This window comes from Entelurus aequoreus, linkage group LG28 (genome assembly GCF_033978785.1).
Source record: "Entelurus aequoreus isolate RoL-2023_Sb linkage group LG28, RoL_Eaeq_v1.1, whole genome shotgun sequence".
NCBI lineage: Eukaryota > Metazoa > Chordata > Actinopteri > Syngnathiformes > Syngnathidae > Entelurus > Entelurus aequoreus.
Window position 1 is genome coordinate 31330933 of NC_084758.1, and position 18564 is coordinate 31349496.

The 18564-nt window shown below is 36.5% G+C and overlaps 1 protein-coding gene across 1 annotated transcript in view; it reads right to left on the reverse strand.

The window, feature by feature from the left end:
* The window catches only part of si:dkey-237h12.3 (teneurin-3), a 581230-nt gene that overhangs the window by 77336 nt on the left and 485330 nt on the right, over positions 1-18564 (reverse strand). Inside the window, 2 exon segments of the mRNA XM_062039678.1 lie at positions 7867-8099; positions 16963-16983. Of these exon segments, the coding sequence (XP_061895662.1) occupies positions 7867-8099; positions 16963-16983 (254 nt within the window).

Sequence of the window (18564 nt, forward strand, 5' to 3'; positions counted from 1 at the left end):
TGTAATAATGTTCATGGTCATTTCTGTATTATTATTTATTTCACTAACTGCTTCTTTGCTATCACTTTTACCATGATATTTGTACTTAACCTATTTGCTGATGATGCTCTATTATTATTATTGTTGTGTTTGCTGTTGTTGTTTTTGTCTCTCTGTCTAATCCCCCATTTGTCCCCACAATTTCCCCCTCTGTCTTCCTTTTTTTGTCTTTCTATCCCCTCCTGCTCCGGCCCGGCTGCACCAAATGATAATATAAATGTCACGATCGGGGGTGCAGCTTGCTGCGCGGTTGTTCTCCCAGGGTGCAAAACGGGCGGCTCCGGACGACAGCGTGAAGGTAGGATAGGATTTAATCTTTGCAAATCATAACACATACCAAAAACAGGAAGCAAACCAAAAGTCGCACGTGAAGCTAGGGTACAAACTTAGCATAGGACTCAAGAACATAGAACTCACTTGGCAAAGGTGTGACGCAAACAATTAAGCCAGAACGAGTGATCCACAAAGGCAGACTTAAATAGTAGTCTCTTGATTAGACACAGGTGTGTCTCAAACAACAGAGGCAGATGAAAATCATAAGTAACCATGGTGACTAAACTCAGGAGGTGCACAAACAGGAACTAAAGAAGTCCAAAACTAACAGAACATAACTAAACACAACATGATCCGGACCACGCATCATGACAATAAAAGCATTTAATAAAGTCAAATACAAATAGCGCAACAAGAGAAGTATCCCACACTCCTCTTTTGTAAAGTAAATCTAAACAGCCGATATGGGCATCTACATCAACTATATGATTTGCCTGAGAAGCTGGAAAGGACAAAAAAAAAAAGAGATTATGAAAACGTATTATTATCAATGTTTATTATGATGATATTACTATTAATGCCGTCAATATATACATTTTTAAAATCAGATTAATCCCACTTTTTAATTTTGATTAGGGATGTCCGATATTATCGGCCGATAAATGCTTTAAAATGTAATATCGGAAATTATCGGTATCGGTTTCATAATTATCGGTATCGGTTTCTAAAAGTAACATGTATGATGTTTTAAAACGCTGCTGTGTACACGTACGTAGGGAGAATAAACCATAAAGGCATTTCCTTAGCGTGCGTGCCGTCCGAGTCACATAATATCTACCGGCTGTTCTCATCACGAATTAATGCAAGGCATACTTAGTCAACAGCCATACAGGTCACCCTGAGGGTGGCCATATAAACAACTTTAACGCTGTTACAAATATGCACCACACTGTGAACCCACACCAAACAAGAATGACAAACACATTTCGGGAGAACATCCGCACCGTAACACAACATAAACACAACAGAACAAATACCCAGAATCCCTTGCAGTACTAACTCTTCCGGGACGCTACAATATAAACCCCCCCGCAACCCCCTACCCCCACCCACCTTAACCTCCTCATAGTCTCTCTAAGGGAGAGCATGTCCCAAATTCCAAGCTGCTGTTTGGATAGATAGATAGATAATACTTTATTGATTCCTTCAGGAGAGTTCCCTCAGGAAAATTAAAATTCCAGCAGCAGTGTGAAGAATTGAGATCGAATTTAAAAAGTAAAAAGTAAATAATAGGGGTATAAATGGAAACAGAATAGAAAAATATTACATTAAGAATAAAAATAAAAAGCAACCATGAGAATAAAAATATAACAGTCAAATAAGAATATAACAAGAGAAACTAGGCTGTAGTGACCATGTTATGAAAAAGTATTGCACTGTTATTGTTTTGAGACATGTTAAAAAAAAATAATGCACTTTGTGACTTCAATAATAAATATGGCAGTGCCATGTTGGCATATTTTTCCATAACTTGAGTTAATTTATTTTGGGAAACCTTGTTACATTGTTTAATGCATCCAACGGGGCATCGCAACAAAATTAGGCATAATAATGTGTTAATTCCACGACTGTATATATCGGTATCGATAATTAATTGGACAATATCGGAATATCGGATATCGGTAAAAAAGCCATTATTGGACATCTCTAATCATAAAGTATTATTAGCAGTATAAACTCGCCTGCATGATTTCAATAAATTGAAAAAGAGCCCAATTCTTGGTCACAAAATAAATTCAGTGTCCAATGAAAGTACATCTGCCATAAATTGTACTTACAAGTCAGTCAAGTACATTAATTATATATAAAAGGTGCAACATAATGGGGCAGCTAAGAATCCAGCAGATTGTGCGCTTCGACAAGTCAATTCACTCAACATTTTCTAGCAAGTCGATGCTTTGACAAAACGTGAAGCTGTGAACCTGCCCGTGGAAACTGTATTCTTAATGTGTAAAACTCAATTTCAAGTAATATAAAGTTTAGGGTATCAAAAATAATTACGCTTAGGGATCTTTATTTTTAGGGATGTATGCTTTTTGACTAAGGATTTTCCTAGATTAATCTGATTTTAGTAGATTTCTAGAATCAGAGTTGATTGCTGTGTATGCTAGTCTGACGCAGGCTTGGCCATGTGTACATTAGTTTCAGTTTTATGCTCCTAAAATCTGGAATAGTCTTCCGGAAAACGTTGGCAATGTTCAAATCCAGCCTGAAAACTGGATAAAAACTGAATAAAAGCCACTTTTATTCAATTATGCATACGACAACTGAAAGTCGTTTCTCTAGACTATTTGACTTGAATTTGGATTGATTTTGTGATTATTTTATTTTTATTGCCGTCTTCTTGTAATTTTCTATAAAGCACTTTAAAGTGCTTTGTGTACGAATTGTGCTTTATAAAAAAAAAAGTTTGCCTTGCGTTGCCTGGTGTACAGCTGCAGCTATCAATTATTTTGTTAAATCGAGAAATCCATCGATTAGTTTGTTGGGTTAGTGGAGTAATCGGATAAAACACACTTTATGTCTTCAATGCATATTTTGAAGTAGCAGTAGAGTGGAAAAATAAGTTGACTTTATGTGTTTATTTGTGTTTCATCTTATCCATTAAACCATATCCAATTTGTATTTATAGTCCGCAAAGTATGTGAAAACACAGTTTAAACATCACACAATGCCACAAATTCAGTCCTTCATTTTGAATATTCAGCTCCAAATACCTTTGGCTATTTTCGGATATTGACGCCACGGTAGCAACGCTTCTGCACTCTGACCATATTATTAGGTCAGTCGTACTGGAAATGCATTTGATGCATTCAAAATCGTAAATAGTTGATTCAACAGATGGAGGGTCCTATGTTGCACTCATTATACTCTCTAAAAACATCCAGAAACCACCAACAATACTCCATTTACATGTCATGACGTGAAAATTAACCAAATATGAGTAATATTGTTATTATAAGCGCAAACACAGACGGACTATTCTAGCGGTGAGCCGGGGGCTGCTTCTGCTTTGTCTGGATTATAATTCATGCATCTCTCACCTGGTAGTAGACACATGTGGCCGTGGACCCAAAGGAGGCGAAATAGACGCTTCTTGCAGGATTTTTTTTGCTAACCCTTCGTAAGGATTGTGATTGATTCTTCATCTAAACGGAATTATGTGAGCCGGTTGACATTTTAAAGATCTAAAAAAATAATTTGGGAATGTCCGGCGGGCCAGATTAAAACTCTCAAGGGGCCCCCGGGCCTTAATTTGCCCAGGTTTGGTTTACACGCAACCTCGAAAGGGAATTGCAATTTCTACCCTTTCGATTTAGTCTTTTGTGACTCAACCTGTGCCTGCAAAGAGATTGCCAGCTGCTAAAACATGAACGTGCGCAGGGAGCCTCCGTCAGTCTTTGGCGGAGTTCTCCGCCTTATTTGACTGTGCGACAAGTTTGAGACGGATGTAGAGTGTCACATCTGGAGCTGTCCGAGAAGGAGGGTAACACAAAACCCATCTGCTGTTCCTTCTCCGGTCTCGACTTCCACCCACTCCATCATTAGACTCGTTTGAGCCTTCCTTCTCACCCGGCTGAAGCTCAAACTCTTTGCAGTTGGCATTCAGAGCCGGCGGCGTTGATAGCAAAAAAAATCCCGTCTTTGGCTTTTTATCTTGGGGAATTTATAGAAAAGCGAGCAATCGCAGTGCAAATGGCCGTGTGCCGGTGGAGCGCAAGCGGCAGGTCGTGCATGGCGGGGATATACTTGTGCACACTCGCCGGCGGGCCTTGCAAAAAGTCGACTTTGAAAAAAAAACAAGAAAAAAACGAGTGGCTCACAGAGGAGAAGAGAAGAGTTGTGTCAGTTACGAGATTGTCGAGGTTGAAACTGTGTACAAATTCAGAATGTTGCAGGACATTGTTCGGAGTTTGGTTTATGGGCAAAATGATTCATAGCAATTTGTTGTTTGGCGCAGTTGGGAGAGTGCCGGCAACCTGAGGGTTCCTGGTTCGATCCCCACCTTCTACCAACCTCGTCACTTCCGTTGTGTCCGTGAGCAAGACACTTCACCCTTGCTCCTGATCGTGGTTAGAGCCTTGCATGGCAGCTCCCGCCATCAGTGTGTGAATATGTGTGTGAATGGGTGAATGTGGAAATAGTGTCAAAGCGCTTTGAGTACCTTGAAGGTAGAAACACGCTATACAAGTATAACCCATTTACTCAACAGTACCAATTTTTTGTGTGGTAATTTTTTAATTTTTTACGTAACATTAAAAAAAAATAGCTGATTATGATATCTGAGCTATGCAGTTGTAATATTGTGTTTCCTTACTACACTAGAGTCTCATTTGCAATGTGTTAAAGGGGAACTGCACTTTGTCTATCAGTCCCAATTCCTACGTAAGACAAGAACGCATGTTTCTCCTTTTTTATGCATTCTAACTTGGAAATAAACGCTAGCAAAAGTCAACAAAGGAGCAAATATAATTTGCTCTATTTTGCCTAAAAAGCGATCTTAAAAGGTTTTATGTACATGCTTGGGGTGGTATAGCTTGGTTGGTAGAGTGGCCGTGCCATAGTAGTATCAACTAGATACACTACTGTACTTGGTATCATTACAGTGGATGTTAGGTGTAGATCCACCAATGGCGTTTGTTTATATTGTAGCGTCCTGGAAGAGTTGGTGCTGCAGGTATTTATGGGAATTCGTTCTGTAGTGTGTATGTTGTGTTGCGGTGAAAATATTCTTCCAAAATGTGTTTGTCGTCGTTGTTTAGTGTGGTTTCACTATATGGCACATATTTATGACAGTGTTTAGCCTGGTTTCACTCTATGGCATATATTTATGACCGTGTTGTTTAGTGTGGTTTCACTATATGGCACATGTTTATGACCGTGTTGTTTAGTGTGGTTTCACTATATGGCACATATTTATGACAGTGTTGTTTAGTGTGGTTTCACTATATGGCACATATTTATGACAGTGTTGTTTAGTGTGGTTTCACTATATGGCACATGTTTATGACAGTGTTGTTTATTGTGGTTTCACCATATGACACATGTTTATGACAGTGTTGTTTAGTGTGGTTTCACTATATGGCACATGTTTATGACAGTGTTGTTTAGTGTGGTTTCACTGTATGGCACATGTTTATGACAGTGTTGTTTAGTGTGGTTTCACTATATGGCACATGTTTATGACAGTGTTGTTTAGTGTGGTTTCACTATATGGCACATGTTTATGACAGTGTTGTTTAGTGTGGTTTCACTATATGGCACATGTTTATGACAGTGTTGTTTATTGTGATTTCACCATATGGCACATGTTTATGACAGTGTTGTTTAGTGTGGTTTCACTATATGGCAGATGTTTATGACAGTGTTGTTTAGTGTGGTTTCACTGTATGGCACATGTTTATGACAGTGTTGTTTAGTGTGGTTTCACTGTATGGCACATGTTTATGACAGTGTTGTTTAGTGTGGTTTCACTGTATGGCACATGTTTATGACAGTGTTGTTTAGTGTGGTTTCACTATATGACACATGTTTATGACAGTGTTGTTTAGTGTGGTTTCACTATATGGCACATGTTTATGACAGTGTTGTTTAGTGTGGTTTCACTATATGGCACATGTTTATGACAGTGTTGTTTAGTGTGGTTTCACTATATGGCACATGTTTATGACAGTGTTGTTTAGTGTGGTTTCACTATACGGCACATGTTTATGACAGTGTTGTTTAGTGTGGTTTCACTATATGGCACATGTTTATGACAGTGTTGTTTAGTGTGGTTTCACTATATGGCACATGTTTATGACAGTGTTGTTTAGTGTGGTTTCACTGTATGGCACATGTTTATGACAGTGTTGTTTATTGTGGTTTCACCATATGGCACATGTTTATGACAGTGTTGTTTAGTGTGGTTTCACTGTATGGCACATGTTTATGACCGTGTTGTTTAGTGTGGTTTCACTATATGGCACATGTTTATGACAGTGTTGTTTAGTGTGGTTTCACTATATGGCACATGTTTATGGCAGTGTTGTTTAGTGTGGTTTCACTATATGGCACATGTTTATGACAGTGTTGTTTAGTGTGGTTTCACTATATGGCACATGTTTATGAGTGTTGTTTAGTGTGGTTTCACTATATGGCACATGTTTATGACAGTGTTGTTTAGTGTGGTTTCACTATATGGCACATGTTTATGACAGTGTTGTTTAGTGTGGTTTCACTATATGGCACATGTTTATGACAGTGTTGTTTAGTGTGGTTTCACTATATGGCACATATTTATGAGTGTTGTTTAGTGTGGTTTCACTATACGGCACATATATATGACATATTTATCACTCTTACTGTGACATGTATGGCTGTTGACTAAGTATGAAATTCATTCACTTGTGGTTAGTGTGTTCCAAGTTAAGAGAGACATCTTGACGAGATATTGAAATCTAGTCGTGACCGAGCCTACTATATTTGTCGCCACACAGACAAAGACAGACAAAGTATTCCGTGATTGTACATTGCCAGGACCATGCTTGCCGAGACGGGTGGGGGACCAGTACTTTTCAGAAATGGTATAGTAGCGAAAATGATTCATTAGTATCGCGGTACTATACTAATACCAGTATACCGTACAGCCCTAGTTTGAATATAGGAAAACAAAACACTAATCAATTAAGTGTTTTTTTTGGCGTACCACTAGATGGAGCCTGCGTACCACTACAGTTTGATAATCACTGCCCAAGATTAGGTTAGAAGTAGAGATGTCCGATAATATCGGTCTGCCGATATTATCGGCCGATAAATGCGTTAAAATGTAATATCGGAAATTATTGGTATAATTTTTTTTATTATCAGTATCGTTTTTTTTAAATTTTTTATTAAATCCACATAAAAAACACAAGATACACTTACAATTAGTGCACCAACCCAAAAAAAACTCCCTCCCCCATTCACACTCATTCACACAAAAGGGTTTTTTCTTTCTGTTATTAATATTCTGGTTCCTACATTATACATCAATATATATCAATACAGTCTGCAAGGGATACAGTCCGTAAGCACACATGATTGTGCGTGCTGCTGGTCCACTAATAATACTAACGTTTAACAGTTAATTTTACAAATTTTCATTAATTACTAGTTTCTATGTAACTGTTTTTATATTGTTTTACTTTCTTTTTTATTCAAGAAAATGTTTTTAATTTATTTATCTTATTTTATTTGATACATTTTTTTAAAAAGTACCTTATCTTCACCATACCTGGTTGTCCAAATTAGGCATAATAATGTGTTGATTCCACGACTGTATATAGCGGTTGATATCGGTATCGGTAATTAAAGAGTTGGACAATATCGGCATATCGGATATCGGCAAAAAACCATTATCGGACATCCCTACTTAGAAGTTATCATGAATGGTACTAACAATATTCACTTTCCTCCAAATTGGACCAAAATATCAACATGCTGTGTCATGTCCTCACGATGTGATTACGATACCTTTGGGTCCGGTGAGCGAGGCCTCCGGAGCTTTGCCTCCATCCCCGCAGTGGTTCTCGTCAAAGGGCAGGCAGTGGTCTCCGGTTCCGGCCACCACCTCGGCGTTGGCCTGCAGGTCCTTGGTGCCGGCGAGGCTCTTGGGACGGTAGATCCGCCGGGAGTTTGTGTCGGACACGTATAGGTGGCCGGTGACCGGGTCGGTCGCCAGGAAGTAGCGGTGTGCCGGGTTGTTGCTGCGTTCAAGGGAGGAACTTCATTAATCGTTTCTAGTAACTTCCCGTACAATAACACACCTAAGACTTCAGAGAATCAAATGAATTAATGAGTTACAATCAAGCTATTATTAATTACTGCATATTTCAACATGGAATGAAGAACTAATAATAGTTTTAAGTTGTTACTTTCCTTAACGAGCATGCATGATAAATGGGGTGGATTATTTTTGGCAGTCCAAACAAACATCGACTTTTCAATAATTACCAGCAACATTCTCGTATTTTGGGATAATGAGCCAGAAGGGGAAATATTTGTTGTGTCTTTGTGCTTGCGCTTGAAGAAAGGACTCGCTCAGATCAAAAAGTGAAAAGCTAAAAAGTGTTTGGGTGCAGGCAGTGACTTTTTGACTTGGGGGCCCGGGGGCCCACTCAAATATTAACAGCAAATTAGTAATCTTACTCTTGATTTAAGTCGTAGTCAGTAATTATAATTAACCCAGTGTTTCTTAATCATAGGGTCGAGCTCTCGAGCCGCCAAAAAATATCAGTTTCTCAGCTGTGGTCTCACTTGTAATACACTTTTTTACCACATGGGGCAGTAATGACAATATCAAACAGAAGAAATCTGGAGCTAAAGTCACTGAGAAGTTTCTTTAGTGCAAAAATGATGACGTCAAACATATTCATTATTAATTTACTTTATGTAATTTAGCACAGCGTAATTGTATGTACATTTCTATTTTTGTCAGGTTGCCACCTGTGCAACAAATCCAGTCGTGAAATGTCTTAAATATTCCAAAGTCAATTGTCGGGATTTATCATAAGAAAATGGAAGAGTTTGGGAACAACAGCAACTCAGCCACGAAGTGGTAGGCCACGTAAACTGACAGAGAGGGGTCAGCGGAGGAATTATGGTGTGGGGTTGTTTTTCCAGGGGTTGGGCTTGGCCCCTTAATTCCAGTGAAAGGAACTTTGAATATTCCAGGATACCAAAATATTTTGGACAATTCAATGCTCCCAACCTTGTGGGAATAGTTTGGAGCGGGCCCCTTCCTCTTTCAACATGACTTTGCACCAGTGCACAAAGCAAGGTCCATAAAGACATGGGTGTGGATGAACTTGACTGGCCTGCACAGAGTCCTGGCCTGAACCCGATAGAACACCATTGGGATGAATTACAACGGATACTGAGAGCCAGGCATTCTGGTGTGTGACCTCACCAATGCGCTTTTGGAGCAATGGTCGGAAAATTTGTGTAAACACACTCCGCAACCTTGTGGACAGCCTTCCCAGAAGAGTTGAAGCTGTAATAGCTGCAAAAGGTGGACCCACATCATATTGAACCCTATGGGTTAGGAATGGGATGGCACTTCAAGTTCATATGTGAGTCAAGGCAGGTAAAAATACTTTTGGCAATATAGTGTATGTCGTTAGGGAGCATGGCGTCCCCCAGCAGCGTCAAGAGGCGGATTGTGCGAGCAGAAGCGTCTGCGGGACGTCTTTGTGAGCGGTGGAAAATTGCAGTCATTAAAACCGGGAGTCATAATGAGTGGGGGAATAAAGAGCTCAGCACGTTCCCTCGCTTCAACAGTCGACCTGCAGGGGGCTCTGGACATGATCAATGGAACACCTGCAGATCACCTGTGTGGAGCTTGGCACGCTAAAGAACAAGGCCTAGTCGAGAGTGAGTCTTAATTTGCGTTAATAGGTCCCAGCGAGCCTGAAAGCGATCCTTTTTCATCGGCTTTTCAATCTTGGAAGTGGATAAACTTTGGTGTCACGGCGGTGCTTTCATAACAACTTGAATTTTATTAGCCGACTTCTCAAATTATTTCTGGTTTTTTTTTCACATGCTTAAACGTCCTAACAGAACGTCCACTAATTGGCTGTCAAAACATGTCTGCGGTTTAGCGTCCATATACAACTGACTATTTACTAGGGGTGTCAAAACATAGATTTTAGTATGAATCGTGATTCTTAATTGATTAAAAAAAAAAATCAAAAATATATCAAAAAAAATAAAATATGGTAACACTTTAGTATGGGAACATGTCCACCATTAATTAGTTCCTTATTAACATGCAAATTAGTCACATATTGGCTCTTAATTAGTCATTATTAAGTACTTATTAATGCCTTATTCTGCATGGCCTTATTATACAACAACCCAACCCTAACCAAATAACTCTTAAGTAAGTCTTTGTTACTTACAATATATTCCCCATACCAAAAAAAAAATAAAAAAATAAATATATATATATATATATACACTACCGTTCAAAAGTTTGGGGTCACCCAAACAATTTTGTGGAATAGCCTTCATTTCTAAGAACAAGAATAGACTGTCGCGTTTCAGATGAAAGTTCTCTTTTTCTGGCCATTTTGAGCGTTTAATTGACCCCACAAATGTGATGCTCCAGAAACTCAATCTGCTCAAATGAAGGTCAGTTGTGTAGCTTCTGTAACGAGCTAAAGTGTTTTCAGATGTGTGAACATGATTGCACAAGGGTTTTCTAATCATCAATTAGCCTTCTGAGCCAATGAGCAAACACATTGTACCATTAGAACACTGGAGTGATAGTTGCTGGAAATGGCCTCTATACACCTATGTAGATATTGCACCAAAAACCAGACATTTGCAGCTAGAATAGTCATTTACCACATTAGCAATGTATAGAGTGTACTTCTTTAAAGTTAAGAATAGATTAAAGTTATCTTCATTGAAAAATAAGGACATTTTAATGTGACCAAACTTTTGAACGGTAGTGTATATATATATATATATATATATATATATATATATATATATATATATATATATATATATATATATATATATATATATATATATATATATATATTTAATTTGTCCTGTCCAGCTACTCAGGCAAATCATATTGTTGCTGTAGATAATCATATCTGCTGTACACATTTACTTTAGAAAAGAGAAGTGTGGGATAATTCTCTTGTTGCCTTTTTTGTATTTGACTTTATTAAATGTAAAAAAAACAACAAAAAAACAGGTCAACCAAAAGGCCAGATGTGTTTTTTTTGCATAATATGACCACATCTACAGTACAGTATTATATCCCAGTTTTATTTCTACAGTGTTTTCATTTGGAAAAAAAAATAAGAAAAAAGCTTGCTGCCTATTGTCAGATGCTGAGTATTCAAAGAGCAGGGGTGCCGAGCTTGTTTTGAGGGAGGGCCACATCGCAGTCATGGCTGCCCTCAGAGGGACGTTTGTAAGAATATAAAAGTAGAATCGCCTCATTATAATATCGCCTATGAATTTGGTTATTTGATTTGTGTGAGTACAAATTGATGGATAACTTGCTTTGAATTTGTAAGTCAAGGTGACAAGCAGATATTTAAGTATTTATTGTTATATTTTTACAAACTATCATACGGTATATAATAATTAGGGGTGCTAAAAAAATGCTTTTTTTTTTTTTACCACATTTGAATCCTGATTTTTTTTGTAATTTTCAAAAATCAAATGTTTTATTTATTTTTGACGAATTGATGAAAAAATATATATGTATATTTTTTTAGGCCATCTCTATGCTTACTTGGTGCACGTACAGTCGTGGTCAAAAGTTTACATACACTTGTAAAGAACATAATGTCATGGCTGTCTTGCGTTTCCAATCATTTCTACAACTCTTATTTGTTTGTGATGGAGTGATTGGAGCACATACTTGTTGGTCACAAAAAACATTCATGAAGTTTGCTTCTTTTATGAATTTATTATGGGTCTACTGAAAATGTGAGCAAATGTGCTGGGTCAAAAGTATACATACAGCAATGTTAATATTTGCTTACATGTCCCTTGGCAAGTTTCACTGCAATAAGGCGCTTTTGGTAGCCACCCACAAGCTTCTGCTGGAATTTTTGACCACTAAATTGGTGCAGTTCATCTAAATGTGTTGCTTTTCTGACATGGACTTGTTTCTTCAGCATTGTCCACACGTTTAAGTCAGGACTTTGGGAAGGCCATTCTAAAACCTTCATTCTAGTCTGATTTAGCCATTCCTTTACCACTTTTGACGTGTGTTTGGGGTCATTGTCCTGTTGGAACACCCAACTGCGCCCAAGACCCAACCTCCGGACTGATAATTTTAGCTTGTCCTGAAGAATTTGGAAGTAATCCTCCTTTTTCATTGTCCCATTTACTCTCTGTAAAGCACCAGTTCCATTGGCAGCAAAACAGGCCCAGAGCATAATACTACCACCACTTGACTTGAGTTGTAGAAATGATTGGAAACTCAAGACAACCATGACATTAGTGTGTGTAAACTTTTGACCACGACTGCATGTGTCATATATCAGCAACCAAAAGGAGGTTTTCTAACCAGTAAGCTGCTTTGTTAAGGTGTTGTTATTATACCAAATAATACATTGCAAAAATCAGTTTGAATCGAGAATCATGTTGAGCCGAGTATCGATTATCAATCAAATCCTCACCCCAAGAATCGGAATGGAATGGGGAGGTGCCCAAAGATTCACACCAATAATAATTAAATATTTGTACACTACCGTTCAAAAGTTTGGGGTCATCCAAACAATTTAGTGGAATAGCCTTCATTTCTAAGAACAAGAATAGACTGTCGAGTTTCAGATGAAAGTTCTCTTTTTCTGGCCATTTTGAGCGTTTAATTGACCCCACAAATGTGATGCTCCAGAAACTCAATCTGCTCAAAGGAAGGTCAGTTTTGTAGCTTCTGTAACGAGCTAGACTGTTTTCAGATGTGTGAACATGATTGCACAAGGGTTTTCTAATCATCAATTAGCCTTCTGAGCCAATGAGCAAACACATTGTACCATTAGAACACTGGAGTGATAGTTTCTGGAAATGGGCCTCTGTACACCTATGTAGATATTGCACCAAAAACCAGACATTTGCAGCTAGAATAGTCATTTACCACATTAGCAATGTATAGAGTGTATTTCTTTAAAGTTAAGACTAGTTTAAAGTTATCTTCATTGAAAAGTACAGTGCTTTTCCTTAAAAAATAAGGACATTTCAATGTGACCCCAAACTTTTGAGCGGTAGTATATATATATATATATATATATATATATATATATATATATATATATATATATATATATATATATATATATATATATATATATATATATATATATATATATCAAAGTTTAAAACATATGAAATGTCATGTATTACATTTTTTTTTCTGTCAAAATGGAAACAATGAAAACATTTAGTAAGAAAGATGAAGTATGCACGTTATTCCCAGGTTTTCGTGGGCCACATTAAATGACGTGTCGGGCCATATCTGGCCCCCGGGCCTTGAGTTTGACAGGGGTAGAGGTATAATTTTGATTATTTTATTTGAATGTATGCACATTGAAACATCCAGGTCTTTTTTTTTTGTCCTGTCCAGCTACTCAGGCAAATCAAATAGTTGATGTCAACGCCCGTATTTGCTGTAAATATTTACTTTACAAAAGTGTAGTGTGGGATACTTCTTGTCAATCAATCAATCAAGCCTTATCTATACAGCCCTAAATCACGAGTGTCTCAAAGGGCTGCACAAGCCACAACAACATCCTTGAGTTGCCTTATTTGTATTTGACTTCCTTAAATGTATTTATATTATCATTTGGTGCAGCCGGGCCGGAGCAGGAGGGGATAGAAAGAGAAAAAAAAGAAGACAGAGGGGGAATTGTGGGGACAAGAGGGGGATAAGACAGAGAGACAAAAACAACAACAACAAACATAACAACAACAACAAACACCACCACAACAACAACAGAAAACATCAGCAAATATGATATGTACAAATATGATTGTAAAAATGATAGCAACGATGCAGTTAGTGAAATACATATTAATAACACAGAAATGACCATGAACATTATTACACTACAAATGGAGCAATACAAATACCAATAGAAATATCACTATTGATATTGAATAATAACAATAATCGACCTCTATTATCAACAATACAAGTGTTCAAATGCAACAATACATATATGTAATCATAACGAGAGATACAAAGAAAGCAAATAAATGGAGGGGAGGAAAGAGAAGCAAACTGTATTAACCTTGCAGATTGTTATAGTAAGAATAGGTTAAGCTGTGTCAGTGTGCCAGGTGTTACCCAGTTTACCCTAGGGCAACAACTTTAATATATGTTTGATGAAACGTGATTATGTGCATGATGTTTGTACAGTGAATGTATATGTACATTATGTGTATATGTATGTTTGTACAGTGTATGTATATGTACATGTATGTGTATATGTATGTTTGTACAGTGAATGTATATGTACAGTATGTGTATATGTATGTTTGTACAGTGAATGTATATGTACAGTATGTGTATATGTATGTTTGTACAGTGAATGTATATGTACATGTATGTGTATATGTATGTTTGTACAGTGAATGTATATGTACAGTATGTGTATATGTATGTTTGTACAGTGAATGTATATGTACAGTATGTGTATATGTATGTTTGTACAGTGTATGTATATGTACATGTATGTGTATATGTATGTTTGTACAGTGAATGTATATGTACAGTATGTGTATATGTATGTTTGTACAGTGAATGTATATGTACATGTATGTGTATATGTATGTTTGTACAGTGAATGTATATGTACAGTATGTGTATATGTATGTTTGTACAGTGAATGTATATGTACAGTATGTGTATATGTATGTTTGTACAGTGTATGTATTATGTACATGTATGTGTATATGTATGTTTGTACAGTGAATGTATATGTACATGTATGTGTATATGTATGTTTGTACAGTGAATGTATATGTACAGTATGTGTATATGTATGTTTGTACAGTGAATGTATATGTACATTATGTGTATATGTATGTTTGTACAGTGTATGTATATGTACATGTATGTGTATATGTATGTTTGTACAGTGAATGTATATGTACATTATGTGTATATGTATGTTTGTACAGTGACTGTATATGTACAGTATGTATATATGTATGTTTGTACAGTGAATGTATATGTACATGTATGTGTATATGTATGTTTGTACATTGAATGTATATGAACCTAATGTGTATATGTATGTTTGTACAGTGAATGTATATGTACAGTATGTATATATGTATGTTTGTACAGTGTATGAATATGTACATGCATGTGTATATGTATGTTTGTACAGTGTATGTATATGTACATGTATGTGTATATGTATGTGTGTACAGTGAATGTATATGTACAGTATGTGTATATGCATGTTTGTACAGTGAATGTATATGTACAGTATGTGTATATGTATGTTTGTACAGTGAATGTATATGTACATGTATGTGTATATGTATGTTTGTACAGTGAATGTATATGTACAGTATGTATACATGTATGTTTGTACAGTGAATGCATATGTAGAGTATGTGTATATGTATGTTTGTACAGTGAATTGTATATGTACATGTATGTGTATATGTATGTGTGTACAGTGAATGTATATGTACATGTATGTGTATATGTATGTTTGTACAGTGAATGTATATGTACAGTATGTGTATATGTATGTTTATACAGTGAATGTATATGTACAGTATGTGTATATGTATGTTTGTACAGTGACTGTATATGTACAGTATGTATATATGTATGTTTGTACAGTGACTGTATATGTACAGTATGTGTATATGTATGTTTGTACAGTGACTGTATATGTACATGTATGTGTATATGTATGTGTGTACAGTGAATGTATATGTACAGTATGTATATATGTATGTTTGTACAGTGTATGATATGTACATGTATGTGTATATGTATGTTTGTACAGTATATGTACATGTATGTGTATATGTATGTGTGTACAGTGAATGTATATGTACAGTATGTGTATATGCATGTTTGTACAGTGAATGTATATGTACAGTATGTGTATATGTATGTTTGTACAGTGAATGTATATGTACATGTATGTTTGTACAGTGAATGTATATGTACATGTAGGTGTATATGTATGTGTGTACAGTGTATGTATATGTACATGTATGTGTATATGTATGTTTGTACAGTGAATGTATATGTACAGTATGTGTATATGTGTGTTTGTACAGTGAATGTATATGTACAGTATGTGTATATGTGTGTTTGTACAGTGCATGTGCGTGTGGATGTATTGTATTTGTGTATGTATGTGGGAGCGTAGGTACCTATGGGTATGTGGGTAAGTATCAATGTGGCGCGTATGTATGTATTAATGAATGAATATACTTGTGTATATATGTATGTATAATTGTGTGTATTTGAATATGTATGCTAATTTGTATGTAAAATATATTTGTCTCCCAGTGTCTTCCGTGTCTTTGAAGTTATTCATACCCTGCCCAATTTGTTTAAGCTAAAAACATTTGTTTTCTTTTTCTTTTTTTAAATTGGGATTTTTTTTTTTAATTCACACACAAAAAATCTGCTATTTTTAACTTTACTTTTTAGTTTTGACCAAAGGCTCTATCTTTTAAATTATTCCTGGATACAGTACATAAGCAGTGTTCAAAATGTGGAGTGTATTGGAATTGTTTTGCCACTTCCTTGTGTCATTTCTAGCAACAACGAGGGAAAAAAATGGAATTTAACTCCAAATTTGCTGTGAATATATTATAAAATGTTTCAGGTGTTGAAATCTGCCCATTTTTAGCACATTTCAAAGCCATTTCCAACATCAGTCACCTCGCAAACAGGATCGGCTGTAATTACACCCTAATTGGCCTGTTCTAATTACATGTGGTAATCACTGGTGGTAAAAGGAGCGCTTTATTTATGCGATGATGATGAGGATGACGATGACGATAAGATGAAGGCCGAGGAACATGCACTACTGAGATATCAAACACACCTACCTGTGTCTAAAGTCTTTATTCCTGCAAAAAAAGAGAGCAGCAGAAGGGAAAGACAAAAGAAAGTTGTTACTTTCAGTAAATAATGCAAGCAAAAACTTGATGAAAGAATGAGTCCATAACTAATCTTGTTGAACAGAACCAGGTGGATAACAAAGTAAACACGTTCCTGAATCCATGAAGCTCCGCCCAACTTACCTGTTGATCGGGATGGCAAACACAAATGAAGAGAAGTGAATATAATAATAGACATAGTGCAGGAATACGAAGGTAGCAAAACAGGAGGCTTAGAGTTCAAATGGTGTACTTTTCTATGTCGCTTTAGGACTACGGACTAGTGTTGTCACAATACCAATATTTTGGTACCGGTACCAAAATCGGTACTTTTCGGTACTTTTGTAAATAAAGGGGACCACAAAAAAGTGCATTATTGGCTTTATTTTAACACAAAATCTTAGGGTACATTAAACATATGTTTATTATTGCAAGTTTGTCCTTAAATAAAATAGTGAACATACTAGACAACTTGTCTTTTAGTAGTAGGTAAACAAACAAAGACTCCTAATTAGTCTGCTGACATATGCAGTAACATATTGTGTCATTTATCTACCTATTATTTTGTCTACATTATTAAGGAAAAGTGGTGGAAAATGTATTATTAATCTACTTGTTCATTTACTGTTAATATCTGCTTATTATCTGTTTCAACATGTTCTATCTACACTTCTGTTAAAATGTAATAATCACTTATTCTTCTGTTGTTTGACACTTTACATTAGTTTTGGATGATACCACAAATTTAGGTATCAATCCCATACCAAGTAGTTACAGGATTGGTCATATTCAAAGTCCTCATGTGTCCAGGGACATATTTCCTGAGTTTATAAACATAATATACATTTTTAAAAAACAAAAGAAGATTTTGTGATGCTAAAAAATATTGACTAGATACGCTATTGCACTTGGTATCATTATAGTGGATGTTAGGTGTTTTTCAACCTTTTTTGAGCCAAGGCACATTTTTTGCGTTGAAAAAATGCAGAGGCACACCACCAGCAGAAATCATTAAAAAAGAAAACTCAGTTGACAGTAAAAAGTTGTCGTCACAATTATTGGATATGACTTTAAACGATAACCAAGCATGCATCACTATAGCTCTTGTCTCAAAGTAGGTGTACTGTCACCACCTGTCACATCACACCCTGACTTATTTGGAGTTTTTTGCTGTTGTCCTGTGTGTAGTGTTTTAGTTCTTGTCTTGCGCTCCTATTTTGGTGGCCTTTTCTCTTTTTTTGGTATTTTCATGTAGCAGTTTCATGTCTTCCTTTGAGCGCTATTCCCCGCATCTACTTTGTTTAAGCAATCAAGAATATTTAAGTTGTTTTCATCCTTCTTAGTGGGGACATTGTTAATTGTCGTGTCATGTTCGGATGTACATTGTGGACGCCGTCTTTGCTCCGCAGTAAGTCTTTGCTGTCGTCCAGCGTTCGGTTTTTGTTTACTTTGTAGCCAGTTCAGTTTTAATTTCGTTCTGCATAGCCTTCCCTAAGCTTCAGTGCCTTTTCTTAGGGGCACTCACCTTTTGTTTACTTTTGGTTTAAGCAT